General features: G+C 44.1%; 1 protein-coding gene across 8 annotated transcripts in view; it reads left to right on the top strand.

Annotated features, from left to right (window-relative positions):
* The window catches only part of Cadps (calcium dependent secretion activator), a 480,326-nt gene that overhangs the window by 300,315 nt on the left and 158,668 nt on the right, over positions 1–21,343 (top strand). For all 8 annotated transcript variants that reach the window (XM_058582090.1, XM_058582085.1, XM_058582091.1 and 5 more), the window contains exons 9-10: positions 2,786–2,852; positions 13,675–13,783. In XM_058582090.1, the coding sequence (XP_058438073.1) occupies positions 2,786–2,852; positions 13,675–13,783 (176 nt within the window). The remainder of the gene's footprint in view (positions 1–2,785; positions 2,853–13,674; positions 13,784–21,343) is intronic.

Below are 21,343 nucleotides of genomic sequence, written 5' to 3' on the forward strand. Positions count from 1 at the left end.
GATCAGAACAGCTAGGTGTTCCATGAAATGACATTGGAAGTTGGCCTTGGCAGTAGCTTGGGGCTAATAAACTTTCCAGCCATCCAGCCTTGCTGGATGGTGAACCTCAGCTTCACTCCAGCCCCCATCTGTTCTTGCCTGATCCCCTGCCACTGTCTCCCCCTGGTCTCTCCATTTTCTGTCTTGCCCCTTCTACCTGTAGGGCATTCTCTACCCAGCAGCTGATGTGATCATCTTAAATAGAAATATAATTGTGACCAGGCACCGTGGCATACGCCTGTAATCCCGGCAGCTCAGGAGGTTGAGGCAGGAGGATCTCAAGTTCAAGGCCAGCCTCAGCAACTTAGCGAGGCCCTAGGCAACTCAGTGAGACCCTGTCTCTAATAAAATACAAGATAGGGCTGGGGATGTGGCTCGGTGTTTGAGTGCCTATGAGTCCTGAGTTCAATCCCCAGTACCTCCCCTGCAAAAACCCTTCCATCCTTAACTAAAATGAGTGTATTGATTTACCCTTTTAGAAAAATCAGTCCAGCTACTGTGTAATGAATGCAGCATAGGGGCAAGATTAAGGAGGAAAGAAAGGAGGCCTCTGTCATGGTCCACATGAGGATGGTGTGACTTGACTGGGACTCGAATTGGGGCTGGAAAGAGGTGGGGTATACTTTGGAAGGAAAGCACAAAAAGCACGGTGATGGATTGCGTGTTTATAGATGGCATTTTAAAATCTCATCAAAATATTTATAAAGATTGCTCTGGTTTCTCAAAAGCATAGCACTCAAAACCAAATGAAACATAACAAACAGCCATCAACCACTTACCCAGTATCAGGAAATGTTAGGATTTGAGAAGGAAAAACAAGACTCTAGACCAGGAATTTAGAAAGAAGGACCAGGCTTCCTGCCCTCAAAGAGCTAGCAGTCCCAGAGGGACAATAAATATGATGGAAATCATAGCAGAGGAATAATTGTAACCGCAGAATTATCCACAAGCCCCAGAGGTGATGACATGGAGGTATGGTTTAAATTCAGAAAAAATATAAGCCCTGGCATGAGGAGCAGCAAGATGGCAGAGTTACCAGGTGTGAAACATTCTGTGTGGTCAGAAATCCCAGATAATACAGCCCAGGCAAATTGAGTCTGGCGAAATGAGCAGGTGTACAAAATGAAGAGTGTTTTGTCCCAGGGCAAGATGCTAGACCTGATCCCTCTAAGCTGAAGTCCCCCAAGTATTTGTGCCACCCACAATACATAAGATCATTTCAGTGACATGCAGACTAGCATGCATTAAATAAATACTTAGGCATTCTAATGTTTGCTATATGGTGTGTCAAGTCTATGCCATAAAATTTCCCTTCAAAATAAATCAATTCATGTTAGGTAAGTCAATTTAAAGAAAAAAGCATCAAGTAAATCATACACTAGGTAGACAGATGTGAGCCAAGCCATGAGAGTGGAAAGTGAGAGGCCATCATTTGGGGCTCTTGCATGTGGACAGGGGAGACCCACTGAGAGAGTTTGCACAGGGAGTTGGTGTAAGAGAATTTGCAGATGGTGGGGTTCATCTCATGGTCAGGAACTGGATGGAAATCCTTCCTGTATGCCTGAAACTAATTAAGAGGATTATTTTGTTGTCCCCAGAAGCAAAAATCATGGGTAGGGACTAGAATCGTGGAAGTGGGAAGTAGAAGATTGAGCCAGGGAGAAACTTTCCAGCAGATAGAATTTTCCAGAAGGTAGAAAATCCATTGCACTTGGAAACTGAGGAATAAGCATGAGGAAACAAAGGGACCCGGGATGACTCCAGGTTTCTGTCTTGACATTCTGAGTTGATTTTGCAGGGGTGTGGGGGGGGGGGTGGGCAAGCGGGGAGGGCCTAAGAGCTCCTAAAACAAATCAGAGAGTCAAAATTTTATTTAGGTGCATTCTTCCTTATGTTCCAAAATGGAAATTCAGTCTGCTTCTAGGTGAATGAAGGTTTAGAAGTTGTCCAGTGGGTGTATGTTAGCAGGTGATGCCAGTTGTGCAACTGGAGAATTTGGATGTATCTGAGTGGCACCAGATCTCTCTCCTCCCTTCAATCTGGAGAGTCTGCCAAGAGCCAGGCTCACCTCCTTTATCACTTCCAGGTCAATGTGCAGGGTCCACATGCCCAATGGGGAATTAGTAACCGTGATCTGAAAATCTCCAGAGTGCTTTGAGCTATGCCTCTATAGTTTTTAACATTGCTTCTTATCTCGCTTTTCTATATAAAGACAAATTTCCACCAACAGAAGAACATTTGGAAAAGGGAGATGCCCTTCCTTGGTATGGAACTTCCTTCCTGTAATATGCTTTTCTCGCATTTGCCAGAATTAGAGCAAAGGATAGCAAGGGAAGGTTTTCCTGAAGGACGCCTGGCAAGAGGTGACACAGGCAGAATTGTGAGATTTTGCACTCCACCCCCCACACACACACCAGCCTTGCACAATATCTTTCAGGAAATTCCCTACCTAAAAGACTTTTTAGCACATAAACACATTAAGTCACCAGGTGGTTTTCCAAGGTGCTTTCTGGGATCAGTCAATGCATCTGATTCGAGTCTGATGTTGGGACACAGCTCCTCCTGTCCATGGAAGTGAACCCGGCCTGCTGCTCCTTGTTCTCTACTATCTAGAGCTCCTAAATCTGCATTCTGCTCCTGGGCTCCTGCATTTCCGGTGAAGGAACACCAGGCTTCCTGGTAAAGTGTGTTCTCCTGTGCTCTCACTCACACATTAATGCGGCTCTGGTCTTTCTCTTTCCCCTAGGTATTTATGGGCCATCGGTAAGAATGTCTGGAAGAGATGGAAGAAAAGGTTTTTTGTGTTGGTGCAGGTAACTCTTTAACTCAGTCTTAAGAGCTGTCCGCAATAAAGATGTGCAAGGAAGAATGAATGCTTTTTCACTGAGGTGTAGCTTACATACAGGACACAAAGCTCAAACATTGTGCTGGATAAATTTTTACAGATGATGTATCCATGTAAACACCGTTCAAAGACGGAAACAAACATTTCTAATACCTAGAAGGCTCCCTCTTGCTCTTTTTCCTTTTTGTATCACTTTAACATTTTTTTAAAAATCAAGGAATGCCTGTTATTTTTTTTTTCATTCTAACAATACAGAAGTATATCAAATAAATAAGGAGAGAAGGCCCCACTCTGCCCAGTTCTCTGGCAGGGATGGAGGAGGACCCCAGGAAGGAGCCAACATGTGTCTGATTAAGACAGCAGGGACACTGACATTGTCTTCAAGTAATTTGGTATTTCTAAAAGCCCTGAGGTAGGCATGATGAGCAAGATCAAAATTCAGCTGGACTTTTTGCGTCTATTTTATTATTTAATAGATTCGATTTGGAATTATCTGGAGGAGAATACTTCACTCTCTTGGTGAGGGGGCTTTCAAAAGCCTTCAGCAATGCCCCCATAAGCATGTTTGATAAAATATTTTTTTCCAGATCAAAGCTAACCGAAGTCTTCCTGTGTCTCCACAACTTATTCATACCAGCTATTATAGACATTTTTCCACATTTACACATATAGCTCTGGCTCCATCTGCATTTAGTTCTGGATCCGTACCCTGTAGAATTTTCCCTTTTTGATGGACTTCTGGGCTTTCTCAATGTGGGTTATTATTAACAATGCTGTCCTGATATCCCAGCAGCTTGGGAGGCTGAGGCAGGAAGATCTCGAGATCAAAGCCAGCCTCAGCAACTTAGCAAGGCCCTAAGCAACTCAGTGAGACCCTGACTCTAAAGAAAATCTGAAAAAGGATGGGGATGTGGATCAGTGGTTAAGCACACCTGGGTTCAATCTCTAGTACCAAAAAAAGAACAATTCTATGAGGAACACCTGTGCATCTATAGCTACTGAGGCAGATGTATATAGTGCTATTAATGATACATGGTAATATAAAAAGACTATCTTGGTTCTCTTGAGTGTTGTTTCTAAGACAGAAGTTTTTCAGAAATAGTAATAGTATATCCTTGAAAAGCCTTTTTTAAAAAAATTTATTTTTTGTATCAGGATCTTTTAGTTACAAAAGAATTCGCCATTATTTATTTACAATTTGCAGGCTCCCCCAGAGTATATGCACTGCCATTTGGTTTGCAAACTTTTAATGTAAGCTGTACTTGGAAAGACGTCACAGAGTGAGCCAACTTGTAATTCAGTGACAAGTGGGGCTCACTGAGTTACTTGGCTAGTATTGAGAATACTACCAATCATGAAATCTCACTATAAAGCAGCACCCTTCTAGGTCTAAGTGACCTTGAAAGTTCCACCAACCCTGAACTTCCACTCTTCTACTACTCAAATACCTTTTCTTCCACTAAAGCAAAATGTAGCTCTCTGCTTATAAGCAAGAAGCCATCTTTGCTTTCATAATTGCTACAAGGTAAAGCAAAACCATAAAGTAAATTAGCCAGAAGGAAAATTTGGGAATGGTCCCCATCCCCAAAAATAACCCTTAATTAAGCCATGGAAGACATTCCATTCTGAGATGCGTTCCATCAGTCTGTCAACTTACCAATACTTACTGAGCCCCTGCTTTGTGCAGGGCACATTGAGAGGACATAGACGAGAACTAAGAAGTCTGGTCTCACTTCCAGAAAGGTCATTGGTTAGGGTTTTTAATATACAAACAGCAGAAATAGACTCAGCTAATTAAGTTTTTTAAAAAAGAAAAGAAATGAATGTACTAGAAGGGTTGCAGGTGGCACCCAGGATTCTTGAAAAAGCTGAAGTCCAGGGTGTCACGAGTGTGGTCCTAGGTCAAATGGGTTCTGACCATTTTCTATTCTGCATCACTCCACTGGAGGGTCAAATTCCAGAGAGAATCAGATTGATCCAGTGTGGGTCATGCACCCGACTTTTAGCAAGGGGAAGGGGTTGCATTTTGACTGATGATCCTAGTGGGCTATTTCCAGTGCAAACTGAGGATGCCCAGAAATGGGCGCTGGGCAGGCAAAAACAGCCAATGTCTGCTTTAAAGACAGCACAGTGTAAATAGAGAGGCAGGCCCAAGGAAAGAAGCGATGCTGGATGGGGGTAATTCTTGCCCCTCGGTGTTTCCTGTGATTTTGGCAAAGCACCTTCTCTTAGAATCCCTTGGGAGGGTGCCTGGCCTCCCCAAGTAGGCGTTGTGCTATTTCAAGACCAGTTCTGTTTCTGATTCACCTCTGGCCTTCCCTTTGCCACCACACCTATACACACTTCCTAGCCAGTGTCTGGTATGGGCATCCGGGACCTGTTTGGAGGAACAGGAAGAAACAGAGAGAAGAAGAACTCAGGCAATGCCTGGCTGGTTCTGAGAAAAGACAGAGCACATGGCCTGGACAGTGGGTGAGATATCTTCCCAGAGGAACTGGACAAGTGACCCTTGTCCCATGGTATGGATCTCCCATCCACCCTGAGGCCACGAGCAAATGCTCCACAGGATGCGTGACTTTCCACCAGGAATCTTCCCAATGACAAAGTGCTTAGAAGACTTCGCTGATCTCTTACTTTGGAAGAGACTTTAGAGGGGGAAACTCTTTAGGAAAACAGCAAGAGGAAATGGGCCAAAAATCTCAGCGGAGCCGTGTCTGTGCAATCTGTGCTGGACCGAGAAGGAGAGAAGGATTTTTTTTTTAGGCTGTGCAACTGGAACACAGATGTTTTAGGCCCTTCACACTGAGCCTTCCTCCAAGAGAAGATGAGAATCACACAGTAGCTCCAAAGCAAGCTGTGTGCTCACTTCTGAAAATCATAAAAGGGCATCTAAGGCTCGGCGGTTTTCCTAGAAAGGCAGAAGAGACGAATTTCAGGATTTTGTGAGGTTTTTTTCATGCAAGTCAGATTCTGATTCATTTTGAAGAGCCATTGAGGTGCACTGGGTGCCTCCATCCCCCAGGTTAAATATTCCATTTTAACCTAAATCAAATTCCTTCCTTACACTCTCAGGGACCTGCAGAGGTGACATGACAGCCCCATCATCACCAAGGTAATGGGGAGCCTGTATGAGAACTCAGGTCTTCTGTCTCCATCTCTGCCCTATTTATTTATTGCAACAATGCCTAAATCCAATTTTGGTGGCCTACCTAAAAAATAGCATTTGTATTATTTGGGGGATTTTTCCATTTTTTTCTTCTCCCCAGTTTATGTGATCCCATTGAAAAGCACTGTATCAAAATGATAAAGAGAAAAAAAAAAAGATCCACTCCCTTTAAAACAACCTCAGTTGACAACAGGGCTACAGGAGACAAGTTCAAGGTCACCCATCCTGGCCCAATTCAGAGGAAGCAAAAATGGGCCAAGTTGTTTGAAAAATGAATGGCCATCCAGGCAGTGAAGATAGGCCCCCCAGTAGCTGCATGCAGTGAAGAATATCATTTGTTGGACATGACAATGATTTCTAGTTTTGTTTTGTTTTGTTTTTAGCCACACTGACACTCGAAATGCTAAAGTGAAATTAGAAGACCCAGTCTGGTCAAATCTGTGATAAGGCGTGGGAGCTGGGAAGGGAGCAGACTCCCCTAAATCTTCCCTGGTCTCCCAGGCAGCCTCAGTGGGATATGTTGGGGGGACATTATAAAAAAAAACATGAAATAGAATAGTTATTGACCCAAATGACTTTCTGTATCTTTGTTCCTCTCAGTTCAGATGTTATGTCTTATGGAATCTATTTTATAGAGTTGGCAACCCATAATTCCCAAAATACTTGTGATTTTATACATTAAATTTAATACATGGGTTGTGGTTGTGGCTCAGAGGTAGAGCACTCGCCTAGCATGTGTGAGGCACTGGGTTCGATCCTCAGCACCACATAAAGTAAAATAAAGATACTGTGTCCACCAGAACAAAAAAAATATTAATAAAAAATTTAATACAGAGGAAATTGTTTGAAAACCCTAAAAGAAAGAGAGGACATCCAATATCAGTATCCCCTGACCAACAGTCTACTTTGGTGTTTCTTATACACAAGTATTTAAATCCTCCCTACATGAGATCCCTGCCTAATTCAAATACTAGGGGAAGAAAATGATGGATGATAAAGAGGTATCCTTATAGCCAGGGACAAAGGACATCTTCAGAGGGGTGTTGAACCCAAGCATGCACAAGGCCCTGGATTCGATCCCCAACACTACCAAAAACTCATACCCATTTAAAGATAAGGAAACTGTGTCATAGCAAAATTATGTGGACTGTCTGGGGTTACACAGCTTGTAGAAACTTAATGGGTCTGAAAATCAAATCCAGCCTGTACAGCTCCAAAAATATGCCTCCTCTACCATGCCAGATGGCCTTCTTGACGTCAGTCAGGAGTCTGGGATTGACATGTTATAATCCTTTGTTCACAATCATGTCACGTTACAAATGGTCCTTAGTCCCCAGCAGTTGGGTGCCTCATACCATAAAAATTTGTCCATCCTCAAATCTTGGTTCAGTCATTCAGCTACTTCATGAATACTTTGTCCAACCACCAAGCAGGCCATATCCTTAGGTCTCACAGTACCTTACCAGAGCTTAAATTATACTACAGAGCCACAGTAACAAAAACAGCATGGTATTGTCACCAAAACAGACACATAGACCAATGGTACAGAAGACACAGAAACAAACCCACATAAATACAGTTATCTCATACCAGAAAAAGGCACCAAAACATACATTGGAGGAAAAAATAGCCTCTTCAACCAATGGTGCTGGGGAAACTGGAAATGCATATGTAGCAAAATGAAATTCAACCCCTATCTTTCACCCTGCACAAAACTCAACTGAAAGTGGGTCAAAGAGGTAAGCACTAGAACAGAGAGTCTACACCTAATAGAAGAAAAGTAGGCCCAAATTTCCACCATGTTGCCTTAGGAACTAACTTCCATAACAAGACTCCTAAACAGGACCTCTCCTGTTATTATTTGTCACTATTAAAATAACACTAGTCTGAAATAATGTGATTAGCATCTGTGCTTGACACAAGGGTAGAAATCATGTCTGGGTTTCTGCATCTTTATTTTCCCGCAACAAACTCAATACCTAAGTATTTACTGAATGAGCAAATGAGCCATAATAAAGAACTCATTTCTAAAATACACATATATGGACTTTGAGCAAAAACTGGTAACCAGAGCCAGTAAAAGCAACCACTGATTAATTCTCAAGGAACAGCAAGAATAGGGAATTTAGAAAAAAAAATGTATCCCACTGTTAAGTTATACATCCAAGTATTTTAATCTTTTATAGACAGAAGGGGAAGGAACTTCAGAGACAAGAAAGGGCCAACCTTGTTAAATCACAACTGGATTGTGCTTGATAAATACACTGGAAACTCAGGGGCAATCTCAAAGGTTTTGGATAGATCCTGTATGTTAGAACAGTGAATCTCAAATGTAAGTATACATTAAGAAACATCTGAGACATAATCCCAGTGGCTCAGGAGGCTGAGGCAGGAGGATCCAAGTTCAAAGCCAGCCCCAGCAACTCAGCAAGTCTCAAAAAATAAAAAGGGCTGGGGATGTGGCTCAGTGGTTAAGCATCCCTGGGCTCAATCCCCAGTACCAAAAAAGAAAACGAAAATAGAAATATCTGAGACAGTTATAAAAATGTAGATTATCAAACCTCACCCTGACCTGAGTTTGTTTTGCTTTTTTTTTTTTTTTTTTGGTGGTGGGGGGGTGTTCTGGTTTTTGGTGTTGGCCTTAGAACCCAGGGCCTCCAGGTCATCACTCTACCCTGAGGTAGGCCCCAGCCCCTGACCTGGGAAACTGATCCAATTGGTCTGACTTAAAGAATCTGCCTATTTGTAACTTTTCCCCATCCCAACACACACAATGCACTACTGCAGGTGGCCACAGGAGGCTCCAGGTCACCTTTTCTACTTTAAACAGGTATCTGGCAGAGAGCTAAAGTGTTCCCCATGAATCAAAGCTACAGCCATTTTTTCAATAAAGCCTTTATGACCATCCCCTCAGAAGTCCCAACAGCCAGCAGGTGCAGTGAGTGGCACACATCAGTAATCCAGCAGCTTGGGAGGCCGAGGCAGGGGGATCAGAAGTTTGAGGCCAGCCTCAGCATTTTAGCAAGGCTCTGTCTCAAAATAAAAAAAACGAAGAGATACTCTACCCTGAGAGTTCTTGCGGTTTCTTGCTTCAACTGTGCTGGGACCCAACCTCCATCAAGCCCCGGCCAGCCACTCAGAGCCAGCAACCCTTCACTACCTCCGCACGACACCCTTGAACTGACCCAACCCCCGTGCCTCGCAGCTGCCAGCCAGGTAGACCACGTCCACCTCACAGATGCACTAGAACTGCCTCTGGGACCCAGAGGCCACCATCAACTGCCAGATCTTCATGGAGCTCTAAGCCTCTGACCTGTTTGTGTCTTACTGCTTGGACTGTGATGATGTGGCTTTGAAGAACTTTGCCAAGAACTTAACATGTTGAAAACGGATGGGGCTGCAGAACCAAGGAGGGACCCCACCAGGTGGTCAAATCTTCCTTCAGGATGTCACGAAACCAGGCCATGAGGACTGGGAGAGTCAGCTGAATGCCAGGGAATGTGCTTGGCTCTTGGGAAAAAAAGGGTCAGCCAGTCACTGCTGGGACTGCACAAACTGGCCACTGACAAAATGGACCCCAGCTTTGTGTGACTTCATGGAGACTCTTTACCTGAATGAGCAGGTGATAGCCATCAAAGAAATGGGTTGACCGTGTAACCAATTTGTGCAAGATGGGAGCCCCAGAATCTGGGGTGGCAGAATATCTCTTTGACAAGCTGTTTTAATCAGTTTTTTGCTGTTGTGACCAAAAGACCTGACAAGAACAATCATATGGGAGGAAAAGTTTATTTGGGGCTCACGGTTTCAGAGGTCCCAGTCCACAGACAGCAGGCTCCATTCCTCAGGGCTCGAGGGGAGGCAGGACATCATGGAGGAAGAGTGTGGTGGAGGGAAGCAGCTCACATGGTGATCAGGAAGCAGAGAGAGACTCCACTCTCCAGAGACAAATAGAGACCCCAAAGCCACGCCCCAATGCCCCCTCCTCCAGCCACACCCACCTGCCTCCAGCCACCACTCAGCTAATCCCACCAGGGATTCTTCACTGGTTGGGTTAAGGCTCTCACAACCCAGTCATTTCATCTCTCAATGTTTCTTGCACTGTCTCACACGTGAGCTTTTGGGGGACACCTCACATCCCAACCATAATACAAGCACACCCTGGGAGACAGTGATAATGAGAGCTAAACCTTAGACTGACTTCTCCATAGCCACCAAATAACCTCCCTGGTCATCAAGGCAGTGTATGCATATTGGGGTTATCTTTTCTACAAGTTGTACCAAAATATCCACTTAAGTACTTTAATTTTTACCATTAAAGAAACTTGGTAAACCCCCTGCCTTGCAAAATAAATAAATAAATAAATACATAAAATAATAAAAGACTGTGGAGGTAGCTCAGTGGTAGAGCACCCCTAGTGATTCAATCCCCAGTACTAGAAAGATTAAATTTTAAAAGTCCTTGCCAAGCACAGTGGCACATGCCTGAAATCCCAGTGGCTCAGGAGGCTGAGGCAGGAGGATCATGAGTTCAAAGCCAACCTCAGCAACTTAGTGAGGCACTAAGCAATTCAGTGAGACCCTGTGTCTAAACAAAATACAAAAACAGGACTGGGGATGCCGCTCAGTGGTTAAATGTCCCTGAGTTCAATCCCTGGTACAAAAAAAAAAAAATCTGAAGTCCCAACACCCCATCCTTGATTTCACAAGAAGTTATATACAGCTAAAAATCCCAGTGGTGTCAAAACCCTCGCCCTTTAAGCCCTCTCTCTATAGGGCACTGTCAGAGAGGTTTGCTCTCCTCTGAGCTCCCTCCCTCTCCCCGTCAGCCTCTGGGACAGGGGTGGGGTGACTGACTCTGACTTCTAAGATGCATTCTAAGCTCTGCCAGTGACATTGGCGCTGTCTCATTAACCTTTCATCAAAATGCAATTTTTAAGAACTTTTACTGTGAGAGAAAGTATGCATTTCACTGTAAATAGCTTTCACTTAGTGAGTCTTATGGAAATTTAACAAGCAAAAGTTCCTAAATCTTTGCCATGCCCCCTCCCTTCAAGCACTGTAGAAAAACAAAGTTTCCCCCCATATTTGCAAAAATTAGAATCAGTCAAATATCCTTCTATCTTCCTTTATGTCCTAAATTTCCAGATCCTCAGTAAAAAACATACGCTCTTAATAAATCAACTCATATTTCTAAAGAAATCAATCCTGTTTCTAAAGGGATCTTAAGAAACCAAACTCCATCAGTTTGCCAGGCGCAACTTCACAGTCTAGCCAGAAGAGGGCAGCAGCAGACAGCGGTACAAGCAGCAAGCCACCAAAACCAAAAGGAAAAAGCCCCAACAGTGCAGTAATAGTAAATGCAAGAATTTTGTAATAACACCCTTCTGTTGTGATATTTTTCTAATCGCAAGTGAATATTAGCACCTCTCTGACTAATCGTATTAATGAACTATATCATCTTTCACGTCGCCTGATGAAATAACAGGCATAAATCCCCATTGAACCATTCAGCAGCATCTGTGATCACCATCTGCAGGTGACCTGTCAGTGTGCCATCCAGAGGATCAGTCACAGGTTGGAACCCCCAGGTGCTGTGCGTGGAGTGACATTTAACTTCAGGGGAAATGTCACTGACCTGTCCACCTCTCTAGAACCAATCAGATGTAATTGGGGAATGTCCATTATATGGTAGCTTTTGTGGGTTTTTTTTTTTTTTTAAGAGAACCAAGATTCAGGAACCCAGGGTCCCACCTTGAAAGGATTTATAATCTACTAGGCAAATAGACCCGCTGAGCTACGCAATATTAGAATGTAAGTACAAAATACAAGGAAGATGCTTACATAAATACATACGTTGAGAGTGCAAAAAGTAGGCTGGGGCTATAGCTCAGATGGTAGAGTGTTTGTCTCACATGCACAAGGCCCTGGGTTCGATCCCCAGCACACCACACTCCATAATTCTCAAGCAATAATAAAATACAAATCAGATGGGAACTCAGGGGCTTATGGAGCTGGGATGGGAGTCGAGTCCTGCATACCTGACACTTTTGAAGCAGGAGATGTTGTTGTCATTCTATTTATTACTGCAAATTAATTCAGGTTCCCTTACCAAGTGTCTCTTGGAATCTGACCTTCTATTGCCCATAGGACCCATCAGGGTCTTGACAATGTCAGGAACAGGTTCTTGGACTCCTGTGTTATAAGGAAAGTTGAGTGGGAAGGTAAAGTTTTCATCAGGAACCAACAGAGGGCAGCAACACACAATCCAACCCACCGGAACATATTTTTGAGAACACCTTTCATCCTGCACCGTGAATTTCAAGATGGGACAGCCCGGGAGATGCTTATGGGGCTGAAGAACACCCATTTCTTATTGTCATTTAAAAAAAAAAAAGACTAACCTCACCATTGAGGAGACTAAAATTGTCCCCAGCTGGGATCAAAGTTCACTTCGAAAATGTCTCCTTGAATAAAGGGGTGACATCTGACAGCCACGGCTGGTAACTCTGCCTGCGAGCTCACCCGCCAGCTGGGGTGGGCCCGAGGGAGAGACGCGAAGAATCCAGGCTGGGTCTGGATGCACGGTGACAGGACGACAGGGTCCTGAAGGTGGCCCCGCAGCCTTGCACGCCCACCCTGCCCTGGCAGGGACACTGCACATCGGGCAGAGTGAGGGCTGCCACTTAGGGCACCAGTGACAGGGGCCGTCGGGGGCTGGGGATTGTTCCACTGTGACCAGCACCTAGCGATGGAGCGCTCATTGCTTGTGACAGCGTGTCACAACTGTGCTTGTCTGAGATGAAGAGAAGACTGAAGCAACCCAGAACACTCCTGCGGTGAGAGTGGGAGCAGAAAAAGACCTGCAGAGCTTGATGCTGAGAATAGGCCTGCACAACTAAAATGCTGCTTAGGCTGAGTCAATGCCTAGTCTCTCACCTGTGTCTGCAAGTGTGTGTGGCAGCGTCAGACAGGGCCCTGGTCTTATTAGGGAGAACCTACAAATTGCCTCCATTCAACCAGCTTTGCTCCACAAAAATGACAAGTGCAAGAGCCCTGGTGGTGCACACCTGTAACCCCAGCAGCTCAGGAGCTGAGGCAGGAAGATCAGGAGTTCAAAGCCAGCCTCAGCAATTTAGCAAGACCCTAAGCAACTCAGTGAGGCCCTGTTTCTAAATAAAATACAAAATAAGGTGGAGGATGTGGCTCAGTGGTCAAATGCCCCTGAGTTCAATCCTTGGTAATGCCCCCCCCCAAAAAAATGGCAATTGCATATATCTTAACTCAGGTATAATTAGAACAATGATGATGATAATAATGTGCCATTCTGAAGTACTTTCTAAGTGCCAAGATCAGATTCTAATGCATGTGTGAACCCATTCAATACTCGCCATAAGCCAGTGTAGTAGATGTTAAGATCATACCTAAGCTACAGATGAGGTGATGGTGGACTAGAGAGGTTAAGTAACTTGCTCAAAGACACACAGCCAGAAGGTGACCAAACTTGATTTGAACCCAGCTATTGAGTCCAGAGTTTCAGGGGAGAGGCTGTGGTCAAATGGGGAGGGTCTCTCTGGGGCAGATGAGCTTTAAAAGAACAACCTCACAATCTGCTTTTCCTTCCCAGGTCAGTCAGTACACATTTGCCATGTGCAGTTATCGTGAGAAGAAAGCTGAGCCTCAGGAACTTCTACAACTGGATGGCTACACTGTGGACTACACTGACCCCCAGCCAGGTACCTGCCCACCCTCAAGGCCATGAAGCCACAAACTCACTCTTCTTAAATCAACATTTGCCGGGTACTTAGCCACTTTGCTGGGCACAACAAATCCAGTTTATAGAGGATTTCACAGGTGATCCTGATGGCTTCAGTCCTCATTTTAGAGTTTACATCCTGGCTGATCAAATGTCATCCTCATCTAGGATGTTGGGGGTTATTTTGGGGGGAGAGGGGGTACCAGGAATTGAACTCTGAGGTACTCCACCACTGAGCCCCATCCCCAGCCCTCTTTTGTATTTTATTTAAACACAGGGTCTCTCTAAGTTGCTTAGCACCTCGCCATGAGGCTGGTTTTGAACTCACAATCCTCCTGTCTCAGCCTCCGAAGCTACTGGGATTATAGGCGTGCGCCACCATGCTCAGCCAGGACTTTGGGTTTTACACAGGGATTCTCTGGTTAAAAACCCAAAAGAAAACAGCTGTGTTTTTATATTCTGTACCTATAACTACATCAAATATAGACTATGCCGTTTGATGCTAAAAAGTATTCCTGAGAAAGAAGTCCCCAAATTGCATTTTGTGTATCTGTTGGTGTGTGTTGGTTTTCACCAGTGGTGAGTGGCAGATATGTCTTTGTGACCCAGTGAACTCGCCCTCCATACACCCACATAACCCTAGCTAGAATTCAGGTACCCACCAAGGTTAGCAAATGGGACTCAGAGAAGCAAAAACCTCCCTAATACTCTCTTTGCCTAAGACACCAATCCATAAGCACAGACATTGATGCTCCTAAGTCTCATGTAATTACGGGAACCATAGAAATGGTAGTTATTTCTTGTAAGTTCTACATTGCCCAAGTTCTATATCCTGCCCCCTCACACCTCTCCCCCTACCCATTTTAACTTTTTCCCAGAAAGAAAAAAAATGAATAGAAATCAGCCTCAAAGAACCTTCAAAATGGGGGTGGGGGTGCGAAATCATTTCAGCATATTAATGAACCACAAGCACCAACAGCCCTCTCCCAGAGAGGTTTATTTTTATGCCAAATCTGCACAAGCATTTCCAACCATACTGCATTATTTGGCCCAAAACCTTTTTTTCTACTCCCATATTGCTCTTCCACATGCAATGAAATACACATAAAAGAAAAAAAATAAGAGTTTGTAAGAGGATGGGGTGTTAACCTGAAAAGGTGTGGCAGGGACCACTTGGCCCCGCCCACTTGGAGACAGGGACCCGCCCCACCGCTTTGGACTGCCTGAGGTTAACTGGCCTCTCACCAGAGTCTGAGGGCAGAGCTGACCACGTAGGTCTGGAAAGACTTCATCATGAACATGAGCTGGAGTTTGAAATGAAAAATTTCACAGAGCCTGTCATTGAAAGAAGGGGGTCCAGAGTTACAAAATCCCCCATCCGGGCATTCCCTGATGGTTTGGGTCCTTCTTTAGTCACTGGGTCCTCTTCATAGACTCAGTCATTTCTAAGACCTGCAGCTTCAAGCAAGAAGCTGAAAGGTCAGTATGAGAAAGAAAACTCAGACCGTCCACTGACAGTAATTCCTCCTAAGTTGGCTCCTTCTTTCCCTCTCTGCGATTGCTTTGGTCCTGACCACAATCCCACAAGGTGGAGCGGGACCTGGATCCCCATCCCACTTTCTAGCTGGGGAAAAAAAAAAAACTGAGATTCTAAGAGATCAAAGGCATCTTCATGATAGAGCTTGGACTTGAGGTCTAGCCCAGGTCACCTTATGGCACTTGTTAGGTGCCAAGCCATTGTTGTTATTTATCAGATGAAAGCAAAACTGTCTCCCTTCAGCGGAGGAGGAGGCAGAGTTGGGGAGAGAGCTATTCTGTGGACATGCGGGAAGAAGTACTGTGCAAGTATATTTTTAAAGCTTCTTTTATTTCTTTTTTTTAACATTATCCCATGAGATATAGTTTATAAATTCCTTTACAAAAGTGGAAAGTAAATTGATTATGTTCCTGAGGATAATAAGCAGCCTCTCCTCCCTGCCTCTCTCTGTGCCAAGTCCTATTTATTTCCCAAGTACTGTCGCCACCGCATTAACGTAGATTCACAAGTATTCCCTACAGCCTCATCTATAGCAAAGTTAAATAATAAATGATTTTTTTAAAGTAACACGAGAATAATTTTAAAAGAAAGCTTCACAGAATGGTCTCACCCCACTTTTTTTTTTTAATCCTGGAGATTGGACCCAGGGGTGCTTTCCCACTGAGCCACATCCTCAGACCTTTTCTGCTTTTTGTTTTGAAGAAGGATCTCACTAAGTTGGTTAGGACCTTGCTAAGTTGCCGGGCGCTAGCCTCAAATTTGCAATCTTCCTACCTCAGCTTCCCAGGTCACTGAGATTACAAGCACGTGTCACTCTTGACTTGTACCCACTTTTTGCAAAACAAAAATGGCATAAAATTTGCAATATGTATGCAGTGAAATACTGTAATGTGTGATAGAAAATGAAGATTTTAATATTCACAACTGTCATTTTTTTAAAAGCCTAACACAGAATTATTATTATTATTATTATTATTATTATTATTAGGCAGTGCTAAGGATTGAATCCAGGGCCTTAAGCATGTTAGGCAAGTGCTCCATCACTGAGCTGAATCCCCAGCCCCTTAATGCAGAATTTCTTATAAAGTGCTTGTCAAAAATAAAACTTCCTTTTGGGCATGGTGGCACCCATCTGTAATTCCAGCCATGTAATCCCATTTGGGAGGCTGAAGCAAGAAGAATCTTAGGTTCAAAGGCAGCCTCAGCAACTTTGAGAGGCCCTAAGCAACTCAGCAAGACCCTGTCTCTAAATAAATATAAAAAGGGACTGGGAATGTGGCTCAGTGGGTAAGCACCCCTGGATTCAATCCTGGGCACCAATAAATAAATAAATTTGTGCTAAATAAACTATACCTGTTGAGGGTCCTCAAAATGTCAATTTGGGGAATTGTTAAATGAGTATATGTGAGTCTCACTTAGAAGCTCCTCCTTTTCAGCTAAAAAAATGAAAATGCTTTCCTTACCTTTCTCTGGGTATGATTTGAAGAGTCCATTACAGTGTCTCACTTCCCCAAGCTATGTAATCATCCAGTGAAAAGACATTCACTTAGAATAAATAATTCCATGGCACAGTATGTCGAGCAACTAAAATAATCTTAGACAACTCATATAGACCCCCTTCCCTGCTATAAATAGGCTACAGTGAACACTTATTTAGTGCCAGTTATTGGAAAGGAGTCCCTCCCCACCCGAGGGAGCTGGCCAATACACCCTCCCCTGGTCTGCCTTCCTCCGTTCTCAGATGTGTCCTTGGTCTTGGCAAGTCAGCATCCAGGGGACTGTGCTCTGTCTTCTCCATGGAGAGGTCATGAAATGTCCCACCTTATAAAATTCCACAGCGTCCGGCCCCAGGAAGCGCTGCTTTGACTGGTCCTGCCTTGATTATGGCCCACCCTTAAGCATGCTAGGCAAGTGCCCCATCACTGAGCTGCATCCCCAGCCCCTCAATGCAGAATTTCTTATAACGTGCGTGTTGGAAATCAAACTTCCTTTTGGGCACAGTGGCACCTATCTGTAATCTGTTCCCTTTGTGTCTTCCTCTCTTGGCTCTCACTCAACTGCTTTGCTCTTTCTCTCCTTGTTGGTTTTGCTGTGTGTCCTTGGTGTCTTATAGCTCAGCACTTACATCTATCAACTCTGCACTCAAATAGTCGGGGTTAGAAGCCTAGCTCTGCAGCTCCCAGGCTAGCTTTGGGTCCAAAGGGTAGTTATCAATATCTGCATGACTCAGTTTTCTCATCTGTAAAATGGGAATATTAGCACTTATATCTTAGGGTTACTTTTTTTTTTTTTTGGTACCAGGGATTAATCACAGGAGCACTTAAACCCTGAGCCCCATCCCCAGTCCTTTTTATATTTTATTTAGAGACAGGGTCTCACTGAGTTGCTTAGTTCCTCACTAAGTTGCTGAGGCTGGCTTTGAACTTGCAATCCTCCTGCCTCAGCCTATCCTAGGGGCTGGGATCCCAAGCATGCACCACTATATTTGCCTAGGAAATTAAATGAAAACCTGAAAATTTAGCATCTTTCTTTGTCTCTGAATGACCACATAATGGAGAGGGCTCTCCACTTCCCAAGGTGACCCTGGTTGTCTTTCTGACAGTAGCACCAGGAACACTATCTCCATCACCAGCAACAGGCCCTGGGGAAAGGAGACGGCACCCTTCCAGTGAAGCTAGCCTGACGTTTAGTGACTATAGCAAGGTAGCTTATCCCAAGACTGGACTACAGTCTGCCAAGCCACTCTTCTTTTAAATGTTTGGTATTCATTTTTCCAGACTGACAGTACCCCTCAAAGCTCTTCTCCTCCCTCACTTCCAGAATTTTCCTTCTTGTTATACCATCCATTAAGTTCACCGGATTTCCCCAGCTCGTTAACTATCTGCCATTCTCCCCAAACTATACATGTTTATAACTCATCCTAAGAAATGAGACAAGCCAGGTTCTGTGGTGCACGCCTATCATCCCAGTGACCTAGGAGGCTGAGAGAGGAGAATCGCCAGTTCAAGGCCAGCCTCAGCAATTTAGTGAGGCCCTAAGCAACTTAGCAAGACCCTGTCTCAAAATAAGAAATAAAAAGGGCTGGGGATGTGTCTCAGTGGTTAAGTGCCCCTAGGTTAAGTCTCCAGTACCCCCACCAAAAAATAAATTAGACAAAATATCCCTCATAATCTTAATCATCAAAATCCTTTTATTAAAACTTGACATTGTACCTCTAGACTCTCCATATAAACAAACAGCTGTTTATTGTCCCCACTCCCTGGTCTTTCTAAGTGAGAAATTTGCAAAATTAAGATCATCATCACGTGGAGAAGTCTTATTATCACCAGAAATCGCTTCCAATGCTAATGTCAGACAGGACTGGACCTCACTAGAAATTTGGAGATGCCAATCACTCATTTAAACTCCTTTGAACTTTGAAGTAATATTGGGACGATGATGAGAAACCTGATGAAGCTTTGTTTCTGGATAGAAAGTTCCAAGGGACCCAAAATACACATAGGGTTCTGGAAAGAGATGCTTCCACCTACTGATTTCAACCTTGAAGATTGACTATAGAAAAAGATGGGTTTATAGCATATCATTCATTCAGTGCGTGTTTATTGAGCACCTACTGTGCGTTCTGTGCTGTTTTACTTACCAAGCAAACAGCAGTGAGTGAAACAGAAAAACCCCCATCCTCATGAAGCAAAATAAGTGTTGCAGTTTGCTGGAAGGTGCTAAGAACAATAGGGAAAAAATAAGCAAGATAAAGAGAGATGGAAATGAGGAGTAGAGGCCAGAAAAGGTCTTGTTGAGAATGTGAATGTAAGCAAAAAACGTTAGGGAAATAGGGATGGGAATCATGCAGATATCTGGAAGAAGAATACTCTAGATTCAGAGAACAGCAGATGCAAAGGCCCTGAGGTGAGAACATGCCTGGGTGTTCCAGAAACAACAAGAGATCATTGGTTTTGCAATGAATGGAGCACAGATGTGCATGAAAGAGAGAAAACTCAAGGTGGTGCCAATCAATGTAAGCTCCGGGCTGTGTCAGAAGCTAGGCTTTCATCTCAGTGGAATGTGGAAACTGGCATGTTTTGAGCAGAGGAATAACAGGATCTGACTCTCATCCTAAACCCATGACTGGCTGGCTGCCATGTTGAGAACCCACCATCCATAATGAAGCTGGAATCACACAGATCAGATGGGACGCTATTCAAATAACCCATAAGAGGGGTTTACAGTGCGATTCAGGGTGGTGACACTGGAGGTGGAAGAAGCCACATTCTGGTAATGTCTAATGTCCTGAAGGTAGAATCATCGAAATGTCCATCCATGCCCTTTGGGAGAAACCAGAGAGAACATGAAGAATGACTCCTGGATTGGGAACTTGAACATCTGGAGAGGCAAGCCCCATTTCCTGAGATGGAGTAGAGGTCAAGGAGAAAGACTAGGAGTTCCATGTTGCAGAAGGCAGGCTTGGGATGTCCGTCAGATGCCCACAAGGAGAAGTCCAGGAAGCCACTGCCACCCAAGTCCGGAGCTTGAGGGAAAAGTTCAGGGCTCAGGAAGAAACGTGAGGACCCTCACTCAGCATAGTCCTGGCACTGAGAGTTTAGGTAACATCGTGGGAGTGCTGTAGATAAAGAGGAGAAGGGGTACAAGGAGAGAACTCCAAGGTGCTCCCACATTTGAAGGTCAGGATGAGGAGGAGCAAGGTAAACAAGACAAACAGCAGCCAGGGAGTAGGAGGAAATCAGTTTTCCTGGTAGGCAAGTAAAGAGAGTGTTTAAAAAGAGAAAGGAGTAACAATTCACAAAAGCTAAACTGTGGGACCAACCGAGCTGCCCTTCAGCAAATGAATGGATAAGGAAAATACACAATGGAATATTACTCAGCCCTAAAGAAAAACGAAATGATGGCATTTGCCAGTAAATGGATGGACCCGGAGACTGTCATGCTAAGTGAAATAAGCCAATCCCCCAAAACCAAAGGCCAAATGTTCTCTCTGATATTCAGATGCTAACACACAATAAGTGCAGGGGGTGGGGGGGTAGAAGTTCATTGGATTAGACAAAGGGGAATGAAGGGAAGGGAGGGGATGGGAATAGAAAAGTGGAATGAATGGGGGACATCACTTTTCTGTGTTCATATGTGAACACACGACCAGGGAAACTTCACATCATGTACAACCACAAGAATGGGAAGTTAGACTCCATGTACGTATGATATGTCAAAATTCACTCTACCGTCACATATATCTTAAAAGAACAAATTTTAAAAAAGAAGAAGAAGAAGAAAGAAAGAAAGAAAGTGTAAAATGCTGCTCATTAGATAACAGAAAGAAATTAGAACTTTGACCATCAGACTCAGGGATGGTCATTGGTGGCCTTGAAAAGAAAATTTCAGCCAAGCAGCAGCCTGATTGGAGGGACTTGAAGCCCCAACAGGAGGAGAGAGAGCCCCTTGCTGCTCCAGCTGTGGTCTTCACACCAGCATCCTCTGGAGCTTGTTAGAAATGCAGAATCCCAGCGGGGTACCATGGTGCACACCTGTGATCCCAACAGCTTGAGAGGCTGAGGCAGGAGGATCACAAGTTCAAAGCCCTAAGCAACTCAGTGAGATCCTGTCTCTAAACAAAATACAAAAATAGGGTGGAAATGTTGTTCAGTGGTCAATGCCCCTGAGTTCAGTCCCTGGTACCCACCCCTGCTCCCCCGAAAAAAAAGAGAGAGAGAAAAGAAATGCAGAATCCTAGGCTCATTCCAGAACCTACTGAGTCAGAAGCTACGTTTTAAGAAGATGCCAGGGAATTCTAACATGTACTAGAATTTAAGAAGCCTCAATAGAGATGCTCCTTTTGTTGTAAAGAGAATAGAACACTCCCTGAAGGGGGGACAAAGGTCAGGAGAGGTTTTGGTGGTGATGGTTTATTTGTTTTTAAATCTGAGGGGAAATTGTAGGGCAGATTTTGGTAACAGTACTGTCACCAGTAGGATTAAGGAAGGGACACGAGCCAGG

Source organism: Marmota monax, unplaced genomic scaffold (genome assembly GCF_021218885.2).
Source record: "Marmota monax isolate L192 unplaced genomic scaffold, Marmota_monax_Labrador192_F-V1.1 WCK01_AAM20220418_F8-fsc00042, whole genome shotgun sequence".
In the NCBI taxonomy this organism is placed as follows: domain Eukaryota; kingdom Metazoa; phylum Chordata; class Mammalia; order Rodentia; family Sciuridae; genus Marmota; species Marmota monax.